Source organism: Sus scrofa, chromosome 14 (assembly GCF_000003025.6).
Source record: "Sus scrofa isolate TJ Tabasco breed Duroc chromosome 14, Sscrofa11.1, whole genome shotgun sequence".
Classification (NCBI taxonomy): Eukaryota; Metazoa; Chordata; class Mammalia; order Artiodactyla; family Suidae; genus Sus; species Sus scrofa.
In genome coordinates this window covers 35,476,992-35,497,564 of record NC_010456.5, presented here as the reverse complement: position 1 = coordinate 35,497,564, position 20,573 = coordinate 35,476,992, and the positions used below count along the sequence as shown (strand labels likewise).

The 20,573-nt window shown below is 40.3% G+C and overlaps 1 protein-coding gene across 5 annotated transcripts in view; it reads left to right on the top strand.

Annotated features, from left to right (window-relative positions):
• Positions 1–20,573, top strand: part of FBXW8 (F-box and WD repeat domain containing 8) — a 168,706-nt gene that overhangs the window by 116,161 nt on the left and 31,972 nt on the right. For all 5 annotated transcript variants that reach the window (XM_013990336.2, XM_021073706.1, XM_021073707.1 and 2 more), the window contains exons 6-7: positions 9,817–10,013; positions 13,230–13,436. In XM_013990336.2, coding sequence (XP_013845790.1) covers positions 9,817–10,013; positions 13,230–13,436 — 404 coding nt within the window. The remainder of the gene's footprint in view (positions 1–9,816; positions 10,014–13,229; positions 13,437–20,573) is intronic.

The window sequence follows — 20,573 nt, the reverse complement described above, 5'->3', positions numbered from 1 at the left end:
CCTTTTTCCTCGCAGAAAGGGAAGCAGTTCTCCCTAATTCTCCATTCCAAGACCATGGAAGGCTTTTCTCCATATTTTTAAGGGCTTGACTTAACGACATTTGAGGTGAAGCCCTGGACTTGCTTATTTTAATTCTTAAGAGTTATAGGAATATATTGTGCTGTCCTACTAACATGAGCACAGCTAGTGTGGTCTCTAAAAATCATTAATTCCTCAATAAAAGAAGACTGGGCCTAGAACAGATAAATACAAGATGAACACATATCTTGTGTTCAAGATAAATACAAAATGAACACATTATCTTGTGTTCAAGATAATCAATGAAAAAATACGGGAGGAGTGGTTTCTAATTGAAGGACAGTGGAAGTACTGGAGCTTCAAAGTCCAAATCAGGGACAGTTTGAGCAACAAACTCTTGAAGCTAGTAAGGGATTATGACCTAGAGAATAAGGTAAATATCTATGAGTCCATAATGATGTAAATAAATAGTTGGACGAGTGAGGGAGAAGGGATAGCTCTTCCAGATACATTCTACATTATGTTTACACCACCTAGTTATATTGTAAGAAAAAACTGGCTGGTGTTAGTGGCCATGTGCACAGTGATATCTCACATTATCTGCCTTCTTGGCACTTCCCCTTATAGAGGGGCTCGTTCATATTCTTCCCATCATCTGTTCTTCCTTTGACTTTGCTGACTATAAATTCTTTTATTTAGTCACATTGTCATATTCTTAACTGTATCATTTGCCTCCTTTTCCATTCACTGTCTTTTTATTTTTTATTCTTCTGTTTAGAACATTGTTTCTTTCTACATGCAACTTGAGGCCACTAAATACATTCCTTTTTCCTCCTTCTTGCCTCAGTTTCTGCTTTGGTGATCTCATATCTGGTCACTTGTTATCTTTTGCCCTATCCAGTTCCTTCATAGATTTAGAAGCCCATTCAGATTCTCTTACTTCAGTCTGGAATGCAGCTTCCAGAATGCTTCATATGTATTGTTTTTCTGCGATAAGCAGCAGAGTGCAGCTTTAGAGCTATGTTCAGTTGGGACGTCAAAGATGACATGCACAAAGATGCAGCCTCTGGGTGAAGAATAAATTTCATGCAGGTTTTTCTTTTTCAAAACCCTCCATGATTTAGCCATTCTCTCTGACTCTGTATGCACTGATTTTTAATCTCTCATTTGTGTCTTCTCCCTCGAAAGAACTTGTTTTTTCCTATCAAACTTTATGCCCCCCTTACGTCTCTGGTCTACATTTCATAGTGATGTTGTATAAATTTAGCAAGGGGAAGAGGTGCATGTTTAGTGAGTGCTATTGGGTGTATTTTAAATTTCTGTTAAGATGCTTTTTCTCAATGCAGGATTTCCTTTGACTCTTCCTTAATTTCTTATAGGCAATTGTTTATTTACACGGTGGAAATTGAGGTTGCCAGCTGTCTTTATAAATAGTCAGCTTCATTCAGTGTCTCTGAACTGCAGTTAATTGATCCTGTCTGCTTAACTATTATGAAGCTGGTACCAAGCCTCAGGTATTTATTGTGTAAATTCAAGCAAACAGGAACTCATGGTTAAAATGAGTTCTAATCAAGAAAGCAGAAAAGACCTCAAGATAAACTCTGCAGTTCAAGAAGTGACCAGTCTGTGACTTTCTAAACTGTTAACCTGGTTTAAATTTTATGGTGTATGAAAAGATGAAAGGGGAGGGCTAATACCAATTGTCTTTTTCCAAAACCAGTTCAGCAGTTATTTACCTTTCAAGCAATTAACATAATTACCATTATGCTAAAAAGTAATTTTGGGAAGTTCTGCCCTGAGCTCTTACGACTCCACCGGGACAGTTTTAGTTGGGACTTATCTTTTTGATGGGAGCCTAATTGCAATTTTGGCTTTGTGCACGCAAACAGAAGCAGCTAATTGTTTAGGCAAATAGCAGATTAATTTAAATATGCATCCCTAATAAAACAAAAATGGTATCCATTATGCTCCTTGTTCCCATGACGAGGAATATAAATATCCTGTGCAAGTACCATTAGGCGGAGGTCTTAAGGATTGTCGACATTATTTCACAGTGGTAGCACTTTCCCGATATTGAGTAATCTTTACAAAAGCTAACATAAATCAGTTTAAACTCATTTAGATCCCATTTCCACTATGTGCATTTTCATTACCACACTCTGGCTGGCCTCCTTTGGGAAGTGGGAGGGGCATGCTGCAAACTGGCATGGGTGCCCATCCACAGCTGCTGAGCAGGCTTTATGTCTCCTCAAAAGACTGGCCATCGTTACTCATGTCATTGTTAATGACTGCTCCTAGGCAAGGGTAAACTCAGAGATCCTGCAACCCTGCTGCCGCTTGTCAGGATAGAGGGTCCTGAGCCCAGAGATCCAGTGGGACTGCCAGGCCCTTCCCCTGTCTACTTTATCCGGCCGATGACCCTCACTCAACTGGTCTTCCAGAGACCCTTTTCGAGAGACCCTTTCTCTTTCTTTTGCATCCTTTTCATTTTTCTCATGAATGAGACAGTATTGTTGGGATCCCAGCACTAACTCAGAATGAAATGTCTTTCATCCAGCAATTGTAGTTTCATCAGGGAGAAAGATACCTGCTCTCCTTACAGCTTTTCCAGTGTCAGGCAGATGGGCCATCAGCTCTAGTGCTTGGAGTTATGCCTGGCTCAGCGAATGATTGCAGTGACCTGCTTGCTAAGTTCCTACCATGGGACCACACGGAGGCTTTCTTTACATTTGCTGAGTTTTCTCTTTCTCCTTGGCATAGCATGCAGGATAAAGGTGGTAGACACCTTTTGGAGTGTTTCCTTGCTCTGAAGTCCCTCCCTAGTCCCTCCAGAGGAGGACATAGTCATAGAATTTGAGTTGGTGTTTTGACCCCAACTGAGTAGATAAGGATGGGGACCCCAGACTGGGGGCAGCTGATTCATGGTCTTGGCTGAGCTAGTTGCACTGCAGACTTTCAGTCTCAATTGTGTGCTTGGAGTAGAAGACGTTGTGAAGTGGAGAAAGAGAGATGCCCAGTTAGAAGCAGAGGCAAGGCATGTGGTGCAACAAGACATGTACACTGCCTCAGTTCTGAGTGTTTTCCTACTTCGGCTTCTGATTCCTTTTAAGGTCCAGTTATACTTCCTGCCCTTGGTTCCATGAAATAGCCCTGTTCCCTTTCAGTCTGTTTCCTTTTGTATTTAAGCCAGTTTCAGTGGTTATGTTTCTTATAACCAAATATTCCCTTGCTTGGAACATAAGACAAGCATTCAGCAAAACTTTATCAATGTTCAGCCACTTTCAGCACTGTGAATTCACAGAAAGAAATGTAGCAGAAAAAGGACACAGTCCTGCCGATTCAGAAATCCATGCAATACTAGGGGCCATGTCCATATTATTGCTGTATCTGCAATGTGATAAAATTTGGCCTTTCAAATGAATTCACATCAGATTTTTTAAATCATCACCTATTTGAGAAGGAAATTTATTTGGCTCTGTTAGGCATTGACTACTACCACTTCTTTAATATCATGCAATGCATGTGGCCCCAGTTCTACATGAAATGTCTGGGATAGTTAGCTGTGCCTTTTTGGGGATCTTAAAATAGTGTGACAATAGGACCAAAAGTTATGCTTATCCATCGTCTCATTGTACTTTGTGTATACATCTGTTATATTTCTGTGAATATAACATATCTTCACAGTGTGGATTTTGTGAGAATAGGAATCATATCCCTCCTATGAGCCCTGAAACGAGAGTGCTCGGTAACGCCAGTAGAATGTCAGCAGCTCTGTGCAGTCAGGAACTGTTTTATTTTGTTTGGTTCACTGCAATTTCCCCAGTGCCTAGAATAGTGGCTGGCCTAGAGTAGGGGCTCAAATACTTGTTGAATGTATTGTTGCATGGACTCCTTTTTGACTAAATATTGGTTAATGTGGATAATAATCCACTGCAATGATATAAGACATTCTGATAATTCAAGTATTCAGTGTTCAAGCCCTTGCATTTTTGAGATTGTAAAAGTAGCCATGACATAGCTATATTAACTAATAAAATGATCTTTTATAAAATTAGCTTTCACTCAAATATCCCTCCTGTTAGCTGCTGTGTCTCTTCCTGCTCACCTTGCCCATGTGTTTTGAGGTCATATATCCGACAGTGTACTTGCAAAGTGAAATTGCAAATCTTATGAAAGCTGCAGGATTTAATACTGTTAAAAGTGATATGGAAAGAGCTGTGGAAGTGATAATTACATGGATAAATATAAATGGCTTTTCTTATTTCACTTTAAAAGATAATTGCCTACTTATGCAGAAATAATAACAATGTATGTGGGGTTTATAACATATGGAAATAAAAAGTATGGCAACAACAGCAGAAAGTCTGGGAGGGAGGGAAATATAAGTGGAGTCCTTACACTCACTCTGTGTTAAGTGGTGCTGTGTCACTCGGAGGTAGACTGCTAAGTTACAGAAAAGCCACCAATGAAATAAACACAGGAGTTTTGGCTAATGAACCAAAAAAGGAATGAAAACAAAATAAACACATAACTAATCCAAATAGTCCTAAAGAAACCAGAAAAAGGGAGGGAAAGGGAGCAGAAAACAAATGGGACAAATAGAAAACAAGCAACAAAATGGTAGATTAAACCCACCCTACTGGTAATCACATTACAGGTAAGTACTCCAGTTAAAAGCAAGACCAATTATATGTTATATGCAAGAAACTCACTTTAGATACAAAGACACAAGGCGAAGTGAAAGGACCGTAAAACACATAGCATGCCAACACTAACGAAAAGAAAGTGGTTATATCAGTATCAGACAAAATATCTTTCAGAGCAAAGAACATAACCAGGGATAAAGAGGGACATTGCGTGTAATACAGGGTAACTTCAATCAAGAAGACCTAACGTCCTAAATGTTAACCTAAAAGTAATCTTGGAGGACTGTGCAGATGCTAGTGGCACTGACGACAAGTGAGGATCTGACCGAGTTACACACTTAATAGTTGAAGCACAGAAAATTGACAAAGGTCATGACACAACAGGCATTCAGAAGAGAAGGACGTGAGCATTAAATGGATGGCACCCTAGAATATACGTTTTTAAAAAGACCTTTCTTAGACTAGCTCTGCTACCTTGTGGTAAAGGCTATTTTATTGTGTACAGTTCTGTTGGGGAAATGATGCCAACAAAACCAATACTTGATTAATAATGAAAAATGTGTTTATAGATAAACTCCATGTGTGCTTCAAGTGAGCTGTGGTTGAATAACTTCCACACTTGGCAGGACACTGGTTGAGTTTATGTCGATTACTCATCGAGCTCATAGTTTTTTTTACGCTCTTGCAAATGCAGCCACTCATCCTGCACTTTCTAGTTAACTTCCAGGCCAGCCTCATCACATACCAAGTGGCTTTGGACCAGTTTTTGGACCACTTGGAGCTTCTGTTTCTTCTTTTTTGTCAGACGAAGTGTTCACAAAGCAGTGAACACTCGGAAGCTTCATGCAGTAGCAGCTGCTTTGCTTTTTCAGTATGATGTCTGCGAACAAATGCAGTGCAGGCGTATTTGAAAGAGGCACATCCTGGAATGTACCTGTCTCCTATTCTATGTGTAGAGCTATTGGCATTTTCTGCAATGTATCTGTCTCTTCTGGGTCAGAAGGGAAACGTTTTGCCAAAATATTTGCCGCAGGAATATGTTGTGGAGCCTTTTATGATCTTCTCATCCCCCAAGTTCATCTAATTCTTAGAAGAGTACACTGTGTTTTACACCTGAAGCAGCATTTAACTTGAAGAAGGCCCTGCTTTTGCTTGTAATCACCTACTTAGCCTACTGAGAAAGCTTGCAAAGCAAGCTTGCAAAGCATTCAAATGTTTTTTCTTCTGACTCGCTGTATTTATTTAGTGCTGAATGATACCTTATAGTAAGACCCTAAGTTTAAAGCATTTACTGTTGAAAGACAAAACTCAATGCAAGACAAAAAAAGATGGAAGGAGAGATTGCAAAGAGATGAAAAGTGAGAGCTTTATCTATTTTAGGCAGTAGGAAGTTGTAAGTAATAGGACTGGATTTATGGATGGGCAGTAGAGGAAATTAGCATTATTAACAGATTAAATGTGCTCTTTAACGTGGCAGGCACTGTAGAATATGTAAAAATAAAAGGTAAAAATTATTGGTCTGCCTCTAGTATTTTGTATGACTTATCTCCTTTAATCTGCTCAACAGTCCTGTGTAGTAGGTCATGTTATGTGCAGTTTTACAGATGAGGAGACAAGCCCTCAGCATTAAGTAATTTGCCCAAGGCCTTCAGCTAACAAGCAGTGGAGCTGGATTTGAACTCAAAACAACCACGGACTATGATTTCTGCACACAGTTCTCTTCAGTGGTTTTGAAAAGTAAAATCAGTTGTAACTGGAACAGGACATTATCCAGCATGCTGCAGAAAGTAATTATTTTCTGGCATAAATCTTTGTGGGGGGAGTTGCCGTCGTGGCGCAGTGGTTAACGAATCCGACTAGGAACCATGAGGTCTCAGGTTCGGTCCCTGCCCTTGCTCAGTGGGTTGACGATCCAGCGTTGCCATGAGCTGTGGTGTAGGTTGCAGACGCGGCTCGGATCCCGCGTTGCTGTGGCTCTGACGTAGGCCGGTGGCTACAGCTCCGATTCAACCCCTAGCCTGGGAACCTCCATATGCCGCGGAAGCGGCCCAAGAGATAGCAACAACAACAACAACAAAAGACAAAAAAAAAAAAAAAAAAATCTTTGTGGGGAGAAAAGTAGCTTAGTGGATGGAAATGGTGAAAGAAATTATTTGGTGAGAAGAGAATAACTGGCATTCCAAATACAGAAAAGTTTGTATTTCTGATTGCAAAGTCCAAGTTCCTGCTGACAGCTGGTTCTCAAACTTGGGTGGACATCCACAAAGTTTGTTGCCTGAGAACCTGCATTTCTAATAAGCCCCTAGGCAATGTTGATGCTGCATGTCCAGAGAGTACATTTGGGTATCATTGGTGTAGATGGTTTGAGAAGGGTAGAGACATGGCCGGTGTGTGTAAGAGAAATTCAGCTGGGGAGCAGCATTCAAGGGGCTGGGGAGAAGGGTGAATAGTATGTGGGTAAATCAAGGTTTTTAGCAAGTCTGAGATAGTCAAGCTCTCATTTTAAACTATGCACAATAAAGCACCTTTGCTAACTGTGCTAGAAGAAGATGTTGGCAAGGAAGGATATAAAATACTTATAAGAACCTCTTAGAATGTAGGTTAATGGTTGTTTTCAGATGTTCCTAGCATCTAGGTCAATGCCTGGCATGTAACAGGTGGTCACTAATAATTTGTTGCATGTTACTTCACTTGTTAGAATGGCTCTCATCAAAGAAAAAAATGGGGAGCCTTATACACTGTTGGTAGGCGTGTAAATTGGTACAGCCATTATGGAAAACAGTATGGCTGTTTCTCAAAAAATTAACAGTGGAACTGTGATGTGATCCAGCAATTCCCCTTCTGGGTATATATCTGAAGGAAACAAAATGACTATGTTGAAGAGAGATTTGCACCCTTGTTTTCATTGAGGCATTACTCACAGTAGCCAAGACATAGAAACAACCTAAGTGTCCATTGAAAAATGAGTAGATAAAGAAAATGTGGAATACTATTCAGTTCAGTAAAAAAAAAAAAAATAACGGGCCAGGGAGGGAATCAGGTTCCTGTTGTGGTTCATTGGGTTACAAACTCAACTAATATCCATGAGGATGAGGGTTTGATCTCTGGCCTTGCTCAGTGGGTTAAGGATCTGGCATTGCTGTGAGCTGGGGTGTACGTTGCAGGTACGGCTTGGATCTGGAGTTGCTGTGATGTAGGCTGGCAGCTGCAGCTCTGATTTGACCCCTAGCATGGGAACTTTCATATGCCGCAGATGTGGCCCTAAAAAAGCAAAAAAAAAAAAAAGACAAACTTACACAGTTATAAGATAAATAAGTCCTCGGAATATAATAGCTAATAATACTTTGTTGTATGTTTGAAAGTTGCTGAGAGAGTAGATCTTAAAATTTCTCATAAGGAAAAAGATATTTGTAACCACATGAGGTAATGTTAACTTATTGTGGTAATCAAGTCATTTTGTTGCATACCTTAGGCTTATGTAATATGTGTCAATTATATTTAAACAAACTTAAAAAATTATTTGCTGCATAAATGGACAAATATAATGAATTAATGACTCCATATGTTCAAACTACCCAGCAATTAATTATACCCTCCCATTCTTCTTACATCTCTCTCATAAAAGCTTTTTTTTTTCTTTTTATAGCTGCACCTGTGGCATACGAAGTTCTCAGGCTAGTGGTCAAATTGGAGCTGCAGCTGCCAGCCTATGCCTCAGCCACAGCAACACCAGATCCAAGCCACATCTGCAACCTGCAGTCCACACCACAGCTTGTGCCAACACTGGATCCCCAACCCACTGAGCAAGGCCAGGGATTGAACCTTCATCCTCATGGACACAACTTAACCAACTGAGCCACAAAGGGAGCTCCCTCATAAAAACATTTTTTAAAAATTTATCTTCTAGGGAGTTCCTACTGTGGCACAGTGGGTTGAGAATCCAACTGCATCGGCTTGGGTCACTGCAGAGATGTGGCTTCAATCCTTGGCCTAGTGCAGCAGGTTAAAAGGATACATTGTTGCTGCAGCTGCCACATAGGTCGCAGCTGTGTCTTGGATTCAGTCCCTGGCTGGAGAAATTCCATCTTCCATATTCTGTGGGTGCAGCCATAAAAAAAAAAAGAAAAAAAAGTTATCTTTTTGGCAAATATAATTTTGGGAAAAAAAATTTCAGAATATACAAGGAGGTGTACAGTAAATTTTTCTTCTACACTTGTCCCTTTTCCCTGCTTCTTTCCTTAGAGGATAGTCATTGTTAAAGTTTCTTATGTATCCTTCTGGGATAGTCTATGTATATATTTGTGTGTGTGTTTGTGTGTACGTTTTTTAAAACACACAAGTAACCTAGCATACTATGCCACTATTCTTTCCTTTACTTTTTTCTCTTAACGGTGTATTTTGTTGATAAATTTATATAGCCTATCTATAAGGCTGACTTTTTAAATTACTCATTTTATTTAAATTAAAAACCAGGGAGATACTAGTATTTAAGTACCTCTCTAGGTGCACATTTAGTAGCTTACAATCTTTTGACAGAATTAAAAACACTGTAGTGACTGTGTGATATACAGTCTTAATTTGGTAAATATTATGAAATATATTATCAAGTTGCCTCCAGAGTTGGGTGAGATAGTTCACATTCCTATCAACAATTTAAGAGAAAGCCTGTTTCCCCATATCCACAGCAAAGTGTTTTATGAAATGTTTTGTATTTATCAATTTGATGAAAAATGGTATCCTATTATAGTTTTTATTTGTATTTTTCTGAGCGAATTTTCACATTTAAAAAAATTTTGTGTATATCAACTGCATTTCTTTTCTATGAAGAGCATGTTCATGTCCTTTGCTCACTTTTTTTTCTTTTTAGGGCCACACCTGCAGCATATGGACATTACCCAGCTAGGGGTCGAATTGAAGCTGCAGCTGCTGGCCTATGCCACAGCCACAGCAATGCTAGATCCAAACCACATCTGTGACCTATGCCATGGCTTGAAGCAATGCCAGATCCTTAGTCCACTGAGTGAGGCTAGGGATGCAACCTGCATCCTTATGAATACTAGTCGAGTTCTAACCTGCTGAGCCACAGCAGGAACTCCTTTGCTCACTTTTCAGTTGCTTTTTTCCTTATTGAATCTTTTTTTTTAAAACATAGGATTTCTTAATATTTGGGATCTAAGGACTGGAAAGTATCCTATTCATCATTTTGAGCATGAAGAAAGACTACAAGCACTAGCCCTCAGCCAGGAAGATGCAACTGTTGCCACAGCTTCTGCTTTTGATGTCATAATGTTATGCCCCAATGAGGAGGGATATTGGCAAATAGCTGCAGAATTTGAAGTTCAGAAACTGGTGAGCTTTTTTTCTGGTTATTTTATTTTTCATTCTTAAAGCCTCTGGGTCTGATATACATGAATAGTAATGATATTGGCAGTGTTACTTCACTCAGGATGTCCTGAGGGCCTTATATCCTTAAGTCTCATAACAGTCTTAAAAATAGGTAGTTTTATTTTTCCCATTTACCATGAAGCCAGTAGCGGCTTAGAGAAGTGGATTAACTTGCCCCAGGTAAGAAGCTGTGATTCTGACCTCAGGGCTGACATTGGGGCTGGAGTTTCTTGGCACCGTGGTCCTGAGCCTCCTTCACATTAATAGGACATTCATCCCTAGAAACCTGGGATCGGCATCTGGCCTGATACACAAGTGAAAATGAGTTCAGTGGTGCCATCCAAGCCATGTGGAAAAGAAGTTTTCCATCCTCTACTTTCTCCATCTGAAGATTTCTCACCTGGCATTAAGAGTAATTCTTGAATGGAAATAGGTTTAAGTCAGCGTTAATCAGGTAGCCGTAGGAAGCACCGTCAACTTTAAGAGTTCTTTATGTAGAGCCTATTTCTTTCTTTTTTTTTTTTTATTTCATTTTTTTTCGTCTTTTGTCTTTTTAGGGCCACAACTGCGGCCTATGGAGGTTCCCAGGCTAGGAGTCCAGTTGGAGCTGCTGTTGCTGGCCTATGCCAGAGCCACAGCCACGCCAGATCTAAGCCTCATCTGCAACCTACACCACAGCTCACGGCAACGCCGGATCCGTAACCCACTGAGCGAGGCCAGGGATCAAACGCGCAACCTCATGGATCCTAGTTGGATTCATTTCTGCTGCGCCACGATGGGAACTTTGCCTATTTCTGAGTTCAGTTGTATGAGAGCCTCTACATTTGTGTGGTGGGAGATGATTTGGTGGTAAGAAGGAAGAGCTCAAATCTGTGCTGAATCTGGGTTTAATTTAAAGCAAACTTGATTTTGGCACTAGAAGGACAGTGAACAGAAAGCAAACAGTGAATAATAAATTGACGGCTTGATCTGGGACAAATCCTGTTCCTCTCCCTTTTCCCGGGGTGGAAATCTTGTTAGACATGAATAGCTAAAAAGCCACGGCATCACTACTTCACCCCCGTAAGCTGCTTGCCCCTTAATGATCAGTCTCTGCTGTTCGGATGTAGTGTTCCTCAAAACTGCCTGATGCTGTCATCTCATCTTGGGGTTTTATTAGAAAAATGTGAAAGTACCATACATCTGTTTGTTCTCAAAACTACATAGTGCTCGTTATTTGGTCTCTGACTAAAGAACACTGTAGATCACTAATTATATGAGCTCAGACAATTAAGATGTGAGTCCCTCCAGAAAGTGCAAATCCGGCCTTGGCAATAAGGGGGCATCCTGGCACAGCCTGGAAGCTTTTTGAAGTACGTTACAGTTCCCAGCAAATGGCACAGCCATAGTCAGGCTGAACCTCTAGGTCTGTCAGAAATCCAACACGAAGGTGAAATTAAATGGCTAGATGGAGAATGTTGATTTTAGGAAAGTAAGAAATGATTTTTAGGATAGGACAGGGGGGAATCAAACAGCCATTGCTGGAGGCATGTGTTATAATACTTTTTATGTATTATTTCTCACCCTGGATGAGGGTTGCCATAGAATGCACTTTCTTTGAATAAAGCACACCCCCCCTCCCCGGGTCTGGATTGCTGGGCCATCTTTGTCTTCCTCAGATAGGCTCCCTGCATCACAATGGCTATGTTCCCAGTTTGTTATACTGTGCTAGAACAGCCGTCCTTTGTGATGGACCCTCAGCTGGGAATGTGGGGCCGTCATTCACACTGTCAGGCCTGAGGATTAGCAGAGTCACCCAGATGTTTTACTCCCTCAAGTGCCTGGGGCCAGTTCCCAGGATTCAGGCCTTTTGAACTCATTTGGCTTCTTGTCAGGGCAACTCTGTCCTTTTACACTGTGGATTTTCATAATCATGTAGGTGGTTCACCTTCCACTTTTGTACTCTCAGAATTTACTCAGGGAGATGAAAACTGATGTAAACTGTACTCAGAGGGAGCATGCCATTTATGAATATAGGAAAGCAAATTATTCTTAAAGGAAGCTCCCCATACCCATGCAGATTAGAGAAAATGGTAGCAGTGATGCAGCCAGGAGCATTGAGGTGGCATAAAAATGCTTGCAGTGGTCTTCCTACCCTGGGATGACATTGAATCCAGGAGAAAGCAGCTAACTCACACTTCTAACCTTTTAGCAACACATTTTTGGTATTTGCACAAACATTAAAATGTGCTTTTGGCTAATTTGGAACTGAGTGAAATGTGTTGTTCAGATTCTTGTGAAGAAATAAAAACTTTTATTTTTGAATAGTTATTATAGCCCCGTGTTCCATAATTTAAAAGGCACAATAAGATTTACAGTGAGAATCTCCCTTCCACTCCATCCCACAACTCATTTCCCTCCCCGAAGGCAGCCATTGTTAGATTTATGCACATACAAGCCATGTATATCATAGGCTTTCTCTTCCCCACCTTTACACACATTAGCACACTGTGAATCTTGTTACTTTGCTTCCCTGCTACCCCCCACCCCAGATTTATCTTAGAAATGATCCCATTTGTATGAGTTTGTAAAGAATGTCTTTGTCCTTTTTCCCTATGACCTCATGGTACTCCGGTACATAGATGTATTGTAAGTTATTTAACTAGTCCCTTAGTAATGCATTTTCAGGGTTTTCCAGTTTTTAGCTATGGCCAAACAGTGCCTACAGCAGATAAAATTGTACACAGTCATTTTGCATAAATGTGAGTTTACTTGTAAATAAATTCCTAGAAGTGATTTCCTGGGTTAGCACATATGTGCCTTTGGCGTTGTGATAACTGTTCTCGAATTTCCCTCCATAGACGTTGAACCAGCTTACATCCTACCAACTGTAAGTGGGATCCATAAACATGGTTGTTCCCCCTCTACTTCTAGCCACTGTCTGATCAGACTAGTTGATCTTTACTAATATAACAGGTGATGTATTTCTCTTATTAGGAGTATATTGTGTTTCTTTTATGATGCGCATCTTTTCATTTGTATAAGTACTATGTTTTGCCTCCTGTGAACTAGCCCTTGGCCTGTCTTTTTCTTTTGGATTGCTGGTCCTCTCATTGATGTGTAGGAGGAATTGTGTATTTTGGACCAAGGATGAATTGTAGGTGAGACCTGAAGGAGTAAATGATTCTCATCCTTTAACAGGTTGACTGCCTTGAAATAGTTCCAGATACTGGAAGGTACCCTGTGGCAGTAGCCACTGCTGAAGATCTGGTATACCTGCTAAAAGCTGAAGACTCTGCCAGAACCCTCTATTCCGGCCGTGGCCATCCTGTCACATGTCTAGATGTCTCAGCCAACCAGGCTGCTTTTGGAGTGAAGTTTCTGGCATGGTTGTATGAAGGAAACAAGGTACAAAAATAGCAGGATATACAATTAACAAAAAAGAGCATAGATTTCCTGTTTTAGAAGGCAATTTAAAAATTAAAGCTCACTGATATGTATGTGTATCTGTATATATTTAAGTTGATCAGGGTATAGTTGATTATAATGTTGTTAGCTTCACATTTACAGCAAAGTGAATCAGTTCTACATATACATATATCCATTCTTTTTTTTCCCATTTAGGTTATTACAGAACAATGAGTAGACCTCCTTGTGCTGTACAGTAGGTCCTTGTTAGTTATCTATTTTATATAATAGTGTGTATGTGTTAATCCCATCATCCCAGTTTATCCTTCCCCCTGCCATGATTTCCCCCTTGGTAACCCTAAGTTTGATTTCAAAGTCTGTGAGTTTGTTTTACTTTATTTTATTATTATTAATTTTTTTTTGTCTTTTCGTCTTTTTAGGGCCGCATCTGCGGCATATGGAGGTTCCCAGGCTAAGGGTCTAATTGGAGCTGTAGCCACTGGCCTACGCCACAGCCACAGCAATGCCAGATCTGAGCCGTGTCTGTGACCTATACCACAGCTCACAGCAACACCATATCGTTGACCCACTGAGCGAGGCCAGGGATAGAACCTGCAACCTCATGGTTCCTAATCAGATTCATTTCCACTGTGCCATGATGGGAACTCCCATATTATTATTAATTTTTTATGGCCATACCTGCAGCATATGAAAGTTCTGGGGCCAGGGATAGAATCTACCCCATAGCTGTGCTGTGGCTAAGACAACACCAGAAACTTTTTTTCCTTTTTTTGGCTGTCCCGTAGCATATGGAATTCCTGGGCCAGGGATCAAATCTGAGGTACACTTCCAACTCACACTGCAGCTGCAGCAATGCCAGATCCTTTTAACCCACTGCACTGGGTTGGGTATTAAACCCATGCCTTTGTGGTGACCTGAGCCACTGCAGTTCAATTATTAACTCATTGTGCCACAGCAGGAAACTCCTGTTTCTGTTTTATAGATAAGTTCTTTTGTATCATTTTTATTAGATTCCACATATAAGTGATCTCATGTGATATTTTTCTTTCTCTGACTTAATATAATAATCTCTAGATCTATCCATATTGTTGCAAGTGGCATTATTTCATGCTTTTTTTTGAGTGGGTGGGGGGGCCTACCCATGGCATATGGAGTTCTCCGGCCAGGGATCAGATCTGAGCCACAGTTGTGACCTACATGGCAACACCAGATCTTTAACTCACCATGCCAGGCTGGGGATTGAACCTGCATCCCAGCACTCCAGAGATACTGCTGATCCCATTGTGCCACAGTGTGAACTCCTATTCCATGCTTTTTTATGGCTGAGTAATATTCCTTTGTATGTATGTACCACATGTTCTTTATCCATTGCTCTGTCAGTGGGCATTTAGGTTGTTTCCATGTCTTGGCTATTATAACTAGTGCTGCTGTGAACATTGGGGTGCATTATCTTTTTTTGTAGTTTTGTCCAGATATATGCCCAGGAATAGGATTGCTGGATTATATAGCAACTCTATTTCTCTATTTTTAGTTTTTTAAGGAACCTCCATACTGTTTTCCCCAGTGGTTGTACCAATTTACATTCCCACCAACAGTGTAGGAGATTTCCGTTCACTGATATGTTTTTAAAAGATCTGTTCAGGCAATATATATATATATATATATCAGTGAGGTTTTAAAAAAGTCAAGTAATTCAGGATGATATAAAATGATTATTCTTTTCTTTCTCTTTCCTTCCCAAAGTCCTACTCCATAGAAGAAACTATTAACAGTTTTTAGATATCCATCTAGAAAATTTTAGTGCATATGTGCACATTTATGCACTAAAAACCTATCTTTGTTTAGATGAGATCATGCTATACATACTGTTCTGTGCCCAGTGTTTTTATTCAGTTATATACCTTGGAAAGCAGTCCATGTTAGTTCCCTCTCCTTAGGATTCCAGTGATGCTTACAACCCACAGTCTGTGTAACCAGTCCCCTCACTGGTGAGCATTTAGGTTGCTTTCACCATTTGGGCTATTGTAGACAGTGCTATAACGCATGTTGCAATTTGTAAATCGCTAGAATAAATTTCTAGCAATTAATATTGCTTTGTCAGAGGTTTGATGAATATTGACAAATAGCTCTCTAAAAAGGTTGCGTCAAAATTTACATTCTCTCTACAGTGGGTAAAAGTGCCTCCGATACTCTTTGAGCTAGAAACAGGGAGACAGGTTTTTAATTCAAATTGTTTCCATAATGACTCAATTTTATCACTAGTTAGTATTTTACTATTCTGACTATAGTCTAAGTACTTAGTCTTATTGCTGATTTACAGAACTCTTTCTCTTCCCATGGAATCAGGGGAGAGAGAGAAAAGTTTTGTTTTGATTTCTCTCCAATTTGCTGGCTCTTGACCCTGCTGGTAGTGGAGATAATCCTTGAGAAGGAACCAGTGGCTCCTCTGACAACAAACTTTTCTCCTAAGGAAGGAGGCCCTTTTCCACACAGCAGCATCATGAACTGGAAAAGAGCCAGGCTGTAGGTGCTTACCATGCTCCAGTCCCAGCCCTACCACCCACTGCCCTGTGTGACCTCAAACAGGTTGCTTAACCCTCTTTATCCCTAAGTTTCCTCATTAGTAAAAGGAAGTTCATGACAGTACCTACTTCATAGAATTGTTGGATTAAATGAGAACATGTGTGTAATCTTTAAGCATAGTGCCTGGCACTGGAAAGTTTACTTCCTGTTCTTTCTGCCACTCATAGTTTGAGTCTAGCCTGTGGCTGTGGTTTTTACATCTTGTTTCCACTATGTATAGTCATCTGTAAGGTCAAATCTCACCTATCTAGGTGTTCACTGGTTTTGCGTCCTGCATTCCAGGATGATATATTGATGATATATTCTTCAATCAAGAAGATAGCTAAAGCTATAGAAAATACATGTAGTTTGGAGTTCCCATTGTGGCTCAGTGGAAATGAACCCGACTAGCATCTGTGAGGACACAGGTTTGATCCCTGGCCTTGCTCAGTGGGTTAAGGATCTGGTGTTGCTGTGAGCTGTGGCATAGGCCAGCGGCTACAGCTCCGAATCGACCCCTAGCCTGGGAGCCTCCATATTCTGCAGGTGTGACCCTAAAAAATCAAAAAAAAAAAATACATGCAGTTTATTGTAATCTCACTGTGAGAAGGGACTCCTTCTGTGCTCAAGTTGGCCTGCTCTGCTGGAGCATGTTCAGCATAATTTAGCTGGAAAGTCTATGATGATATAACGCCTGTGTTTTGTCTTCCCAGGAAGTGGGGGGAAGGGACAGCAATTGGTTTCCTAAAGCAGTTTCCTTTCTCAGCCTTTGAAAACACTTTCTTTTCCATTTGTTGAGAGAAGAGAGACTATTTATTTGTTTTCTAATTTTTCACCCATTATACTTTCAAGTTTTGGTTATCTCATTTATTTCTTGAATTCTCAGTGTAGTGAGGTAATAGTTCTATTTAATACCAGCCTAGTTTAATTCTTTCTTTCTTTCTTTCTTTCTTTCTTTCTCTCTTTCTCTCTTTCTCTCTTTCTCTCTTTTTCTCTTTCTTTCTCTCTCTCTCTCTCTCTCTCTTTCTCTCTCTTGTTTTTTTAGGGCCACACCTGTGGCATATGGAGGTTCCCAGGCTAGTGCTCAAATCGGAGCTGCAGCCACCAGCCTCTGCTACAGCCACAGCAATACCAGATCCGAGCCACCTCTGCAACTTACACCACAGCTCACAGCAATGCTGGATCCTTAGCCCATTGAGCAAGGCTAAGGATTGAACCTGCATCCTCATGGATACTAGTCAGATTCGTTTCCACTGAGCCATGAGGGGAATGCCTAAATTTTTCATATTTTTAATAAATTTTTCATCTGACAGATTCTATTTCTCTTTGACTTATCCCAATGGATCTGTCTACAATGATACAATTGTAATGGATATACTTGAGAAACCAGTTAAAGGGATAGCTCAGGAGTTCTCTTGTAGTGCAGCGGAAACAAATCTGAGTAGTATTCATGAGGACGCAGGTTCAATCCCTGGCCTTGCTCAGTGGGTTAAGGATCTGGTGTTGCCGTGAGCTGTGATGTAGATCAGAGACATGGCTTGGATCTGGAGTTGCTGTGGTTCTGGCATAGGCCAGCAGCTGTAGCTCCGACTAGACCCCTAGCCTGGGAACCTCCATATGCCATGGGTGAGGCCCTATAAAGCAAAACAAACAAAAAAGAAATAAAAGGGATAGCTCCACACAAAATTAGACTGGGAGCATCCTTTAGATATTGACATAAGTTGGTGCTTTTTTGGATGCCTCTCAAAATTTCCAACCCAATTAAAAAGCATTAATTATAAGAATTGGCTGATTCATACATTAATTTGATGAATATTCATTTTTAAAAATTTATAGTTCCCAATAACTTGTTAGTGGGTATTCTTCATTGGTGTTTTGAAATTAAGAGTGGAAATAAACTTGCCACAAGAATGTGTTTAATGCCTCTTTGAAATCTGACAGCAGTGTTTAGCTATCCAAATATTTTGTGAGTACACCACCAAGCCTTCAAACACTTGTGTGGGTGGATGGGTTGTTGTTACTAGTGCTGGTGGTAACTCTGAGGTGTTTTTCCAACATGAACACCACCCACTCGAATGTGTGGGAAGCCAAGTTTTGGCTATGAAACTTTTCTTATTTTTGCAGAGGCAGGGCTTTCTCTCTGACTGTGCTTAATGAATTTTCTGCTTCCTCAGAAAAGCCAATATTTCTATGTGAGTTTAAGCCTATGTCATGGGTGGCTCTGTAAGGTTTGAGGAGCATTTTGCCATCCATAATGTAGTGTCATAATTCTCAAAGTCTCATGCTCAGGCTCCGTGTCACTTTGCGTGTAAGTGTCACGCCTTTGGTTCTGTCAATCTCCAGCCTGGCAGCACATGTCCCAGCACATTTTATTAGGTTGGTGTGAGACTGTTAGCAGTAGTTTGCCTGGAGTAGCGTCCTTGTGGGGGTTTATGTCCGTGCCTCTGGCCTGTGTATCTAGATTTATACAGATGGATGGATTCAGATGAAGTCTTTATGAAAAGAGAGAGTGTGGTTTATCCTTGTTGGTACCTGCTATAGAACTAGAGGTTAGTTATAGTCTGTTATTGATCAGCTGTGATAAAAACAAAGTGAAGTCCAAATGTTGATTGAGAAATTTTAGTCAGGAACTGAAATGTCCCTGACCTGTAGAAGTATTCCAGCAGTGTTATTTTTGTTTAGTTGGGAAATATTCTTGTAGCCTGTGATGACCATAATAGCATTTTATAGGCACCATAGCTGCCTGAGCATCAGTAACAATGGTTCAGACTCACCCATTCACATACCTACTAGCGAACCTATCATGTTTTCATCACAGAGTGTTACAGAGCACCAGCCATGTTCCGGCATTAGGGCATTAAAACAGCATTAGGCACAGATTTCAGCAAACTGGTATTTGTCAAGTAACTTAGCCCTGTTAATAAACATAGTTTTCTACAGAAATGAAACCAAGTAACTTAGCAGAGACTTTTCTACTTAATCTTTTTTTAAATCTAGTTTAATGTTGGTGAATGAAATACATATTTTAAGATTTCCATGAAAATAAACATGCTTTTTTTAATAATGGCTTTTTTCCATTACAGCTGGTTTTTAGTGTTCAGTTAATTTTCTACTGTACAAGGTGACCCAGTCACACATACACGTTCCTTTTTCTCACATTATCATGCTCCATCATAAGTGACTAGAAATAGCTCCCAGTACTATACAGCAGGATCTCATTGCTTGTCCATTCCAGAGGCAATAATTTGCATCTATTAACCCCAAATTCCCAGTCCATCCCACTCCCTTCCCCTCCCCCTTGGCAACCACAAGTCTGTTCTCTGTGTCCATGATTTGCTTTTCTATGGAAAGGTTCATTTGTGTAGTATATTAAATTCCAGATATAAGTGATATCATATGGTATTTGTCTTTCTCTTTCTGACTTACTTCACTTAGTATGAGAGTCTCTAGTTCCATCCATGTTGCTCCAAATGGCATTATTTTGTTCTTTTTTATGGCTTTTTAATTCATTTATCTGTTGATGGACATTTAGGTTGTTTCCATGGAAACAACCTATTTAATCTTAGGGTTTGTGAATATAGCTGGTTTAGTCATTTCCAGCTCTGGTAGGAAGGGTCAGAGAAAGTGTTAGTACTCTGGCACATCTTGGTTTGCCTATGGTGCTGGGAATCCCAGACTCTTGATTTCAGAGGCCAGAATTAGAGACCACACCTAGGTGTGCTAGAATTTCCTTAAGTCAAATAAAGTTATAGAAAAAATGGCTGTTATCTTTTTTCACTCTTTCTTAAAAGAGCAGATCTTTAAACATATTTTGGGGGAAAAGTACAGAAGTATTTTTTGACTAGGTAGTACATTCACCTGATTCAGAAATCAAAAGATGCAACAAGGGAGGTGTGCAGTGGGATGGCTCCACAACTTTCAACCTGCCACCCAGTTTCTTTTCCTAGAGCCCAGTCAGTGTTGCCAGTTTCTTGAGCATCCTTCCAGAGATATTTTATGCATATGTAAGCAAATTATCCACACAGGCCCTCAGTCCCCTCTCTCTACAAATTGCAAATGGCGAAATACTATATTTTTGTCCTGTACCTTACTTTTTCATGCAACAAAATCTCTTGGAGATCATGTCATCATTTCTTATGACATGAACTTCCTGGGGGGTGTGTGTGTGTGTGACTTTATGTTATTGCACCTTGTAGTTGTACCTTAAGTCATCTGGCTACCCTGCCCTCTATTGATGGTTACTAGATTGGTTCCAGTCCTTTGCTGCTCTGAACAGCATTTGGTCCATATGAATGTATTTGTAAGATTAGTTCCTCAAAGTAAAGACTTGCTGGGCCTGAGGGGTCTGTGCCTTCATCATTTTAATAGATATTGCCCTCTTTAGAAGGTGTTCCTTAGAAAGGGATGGATGGCAGTGCATCCCATTCTCCTAGCAATTCCTTAACATCTTTTCTCTCATAGGCGTTATAGAAAGATGACAACAAAATGAGGCCAGAGGAATAAACAGAGATCCCCTGGTGTTGCCCTTCTTTTAAATATTTTGTAGCTCTCTCC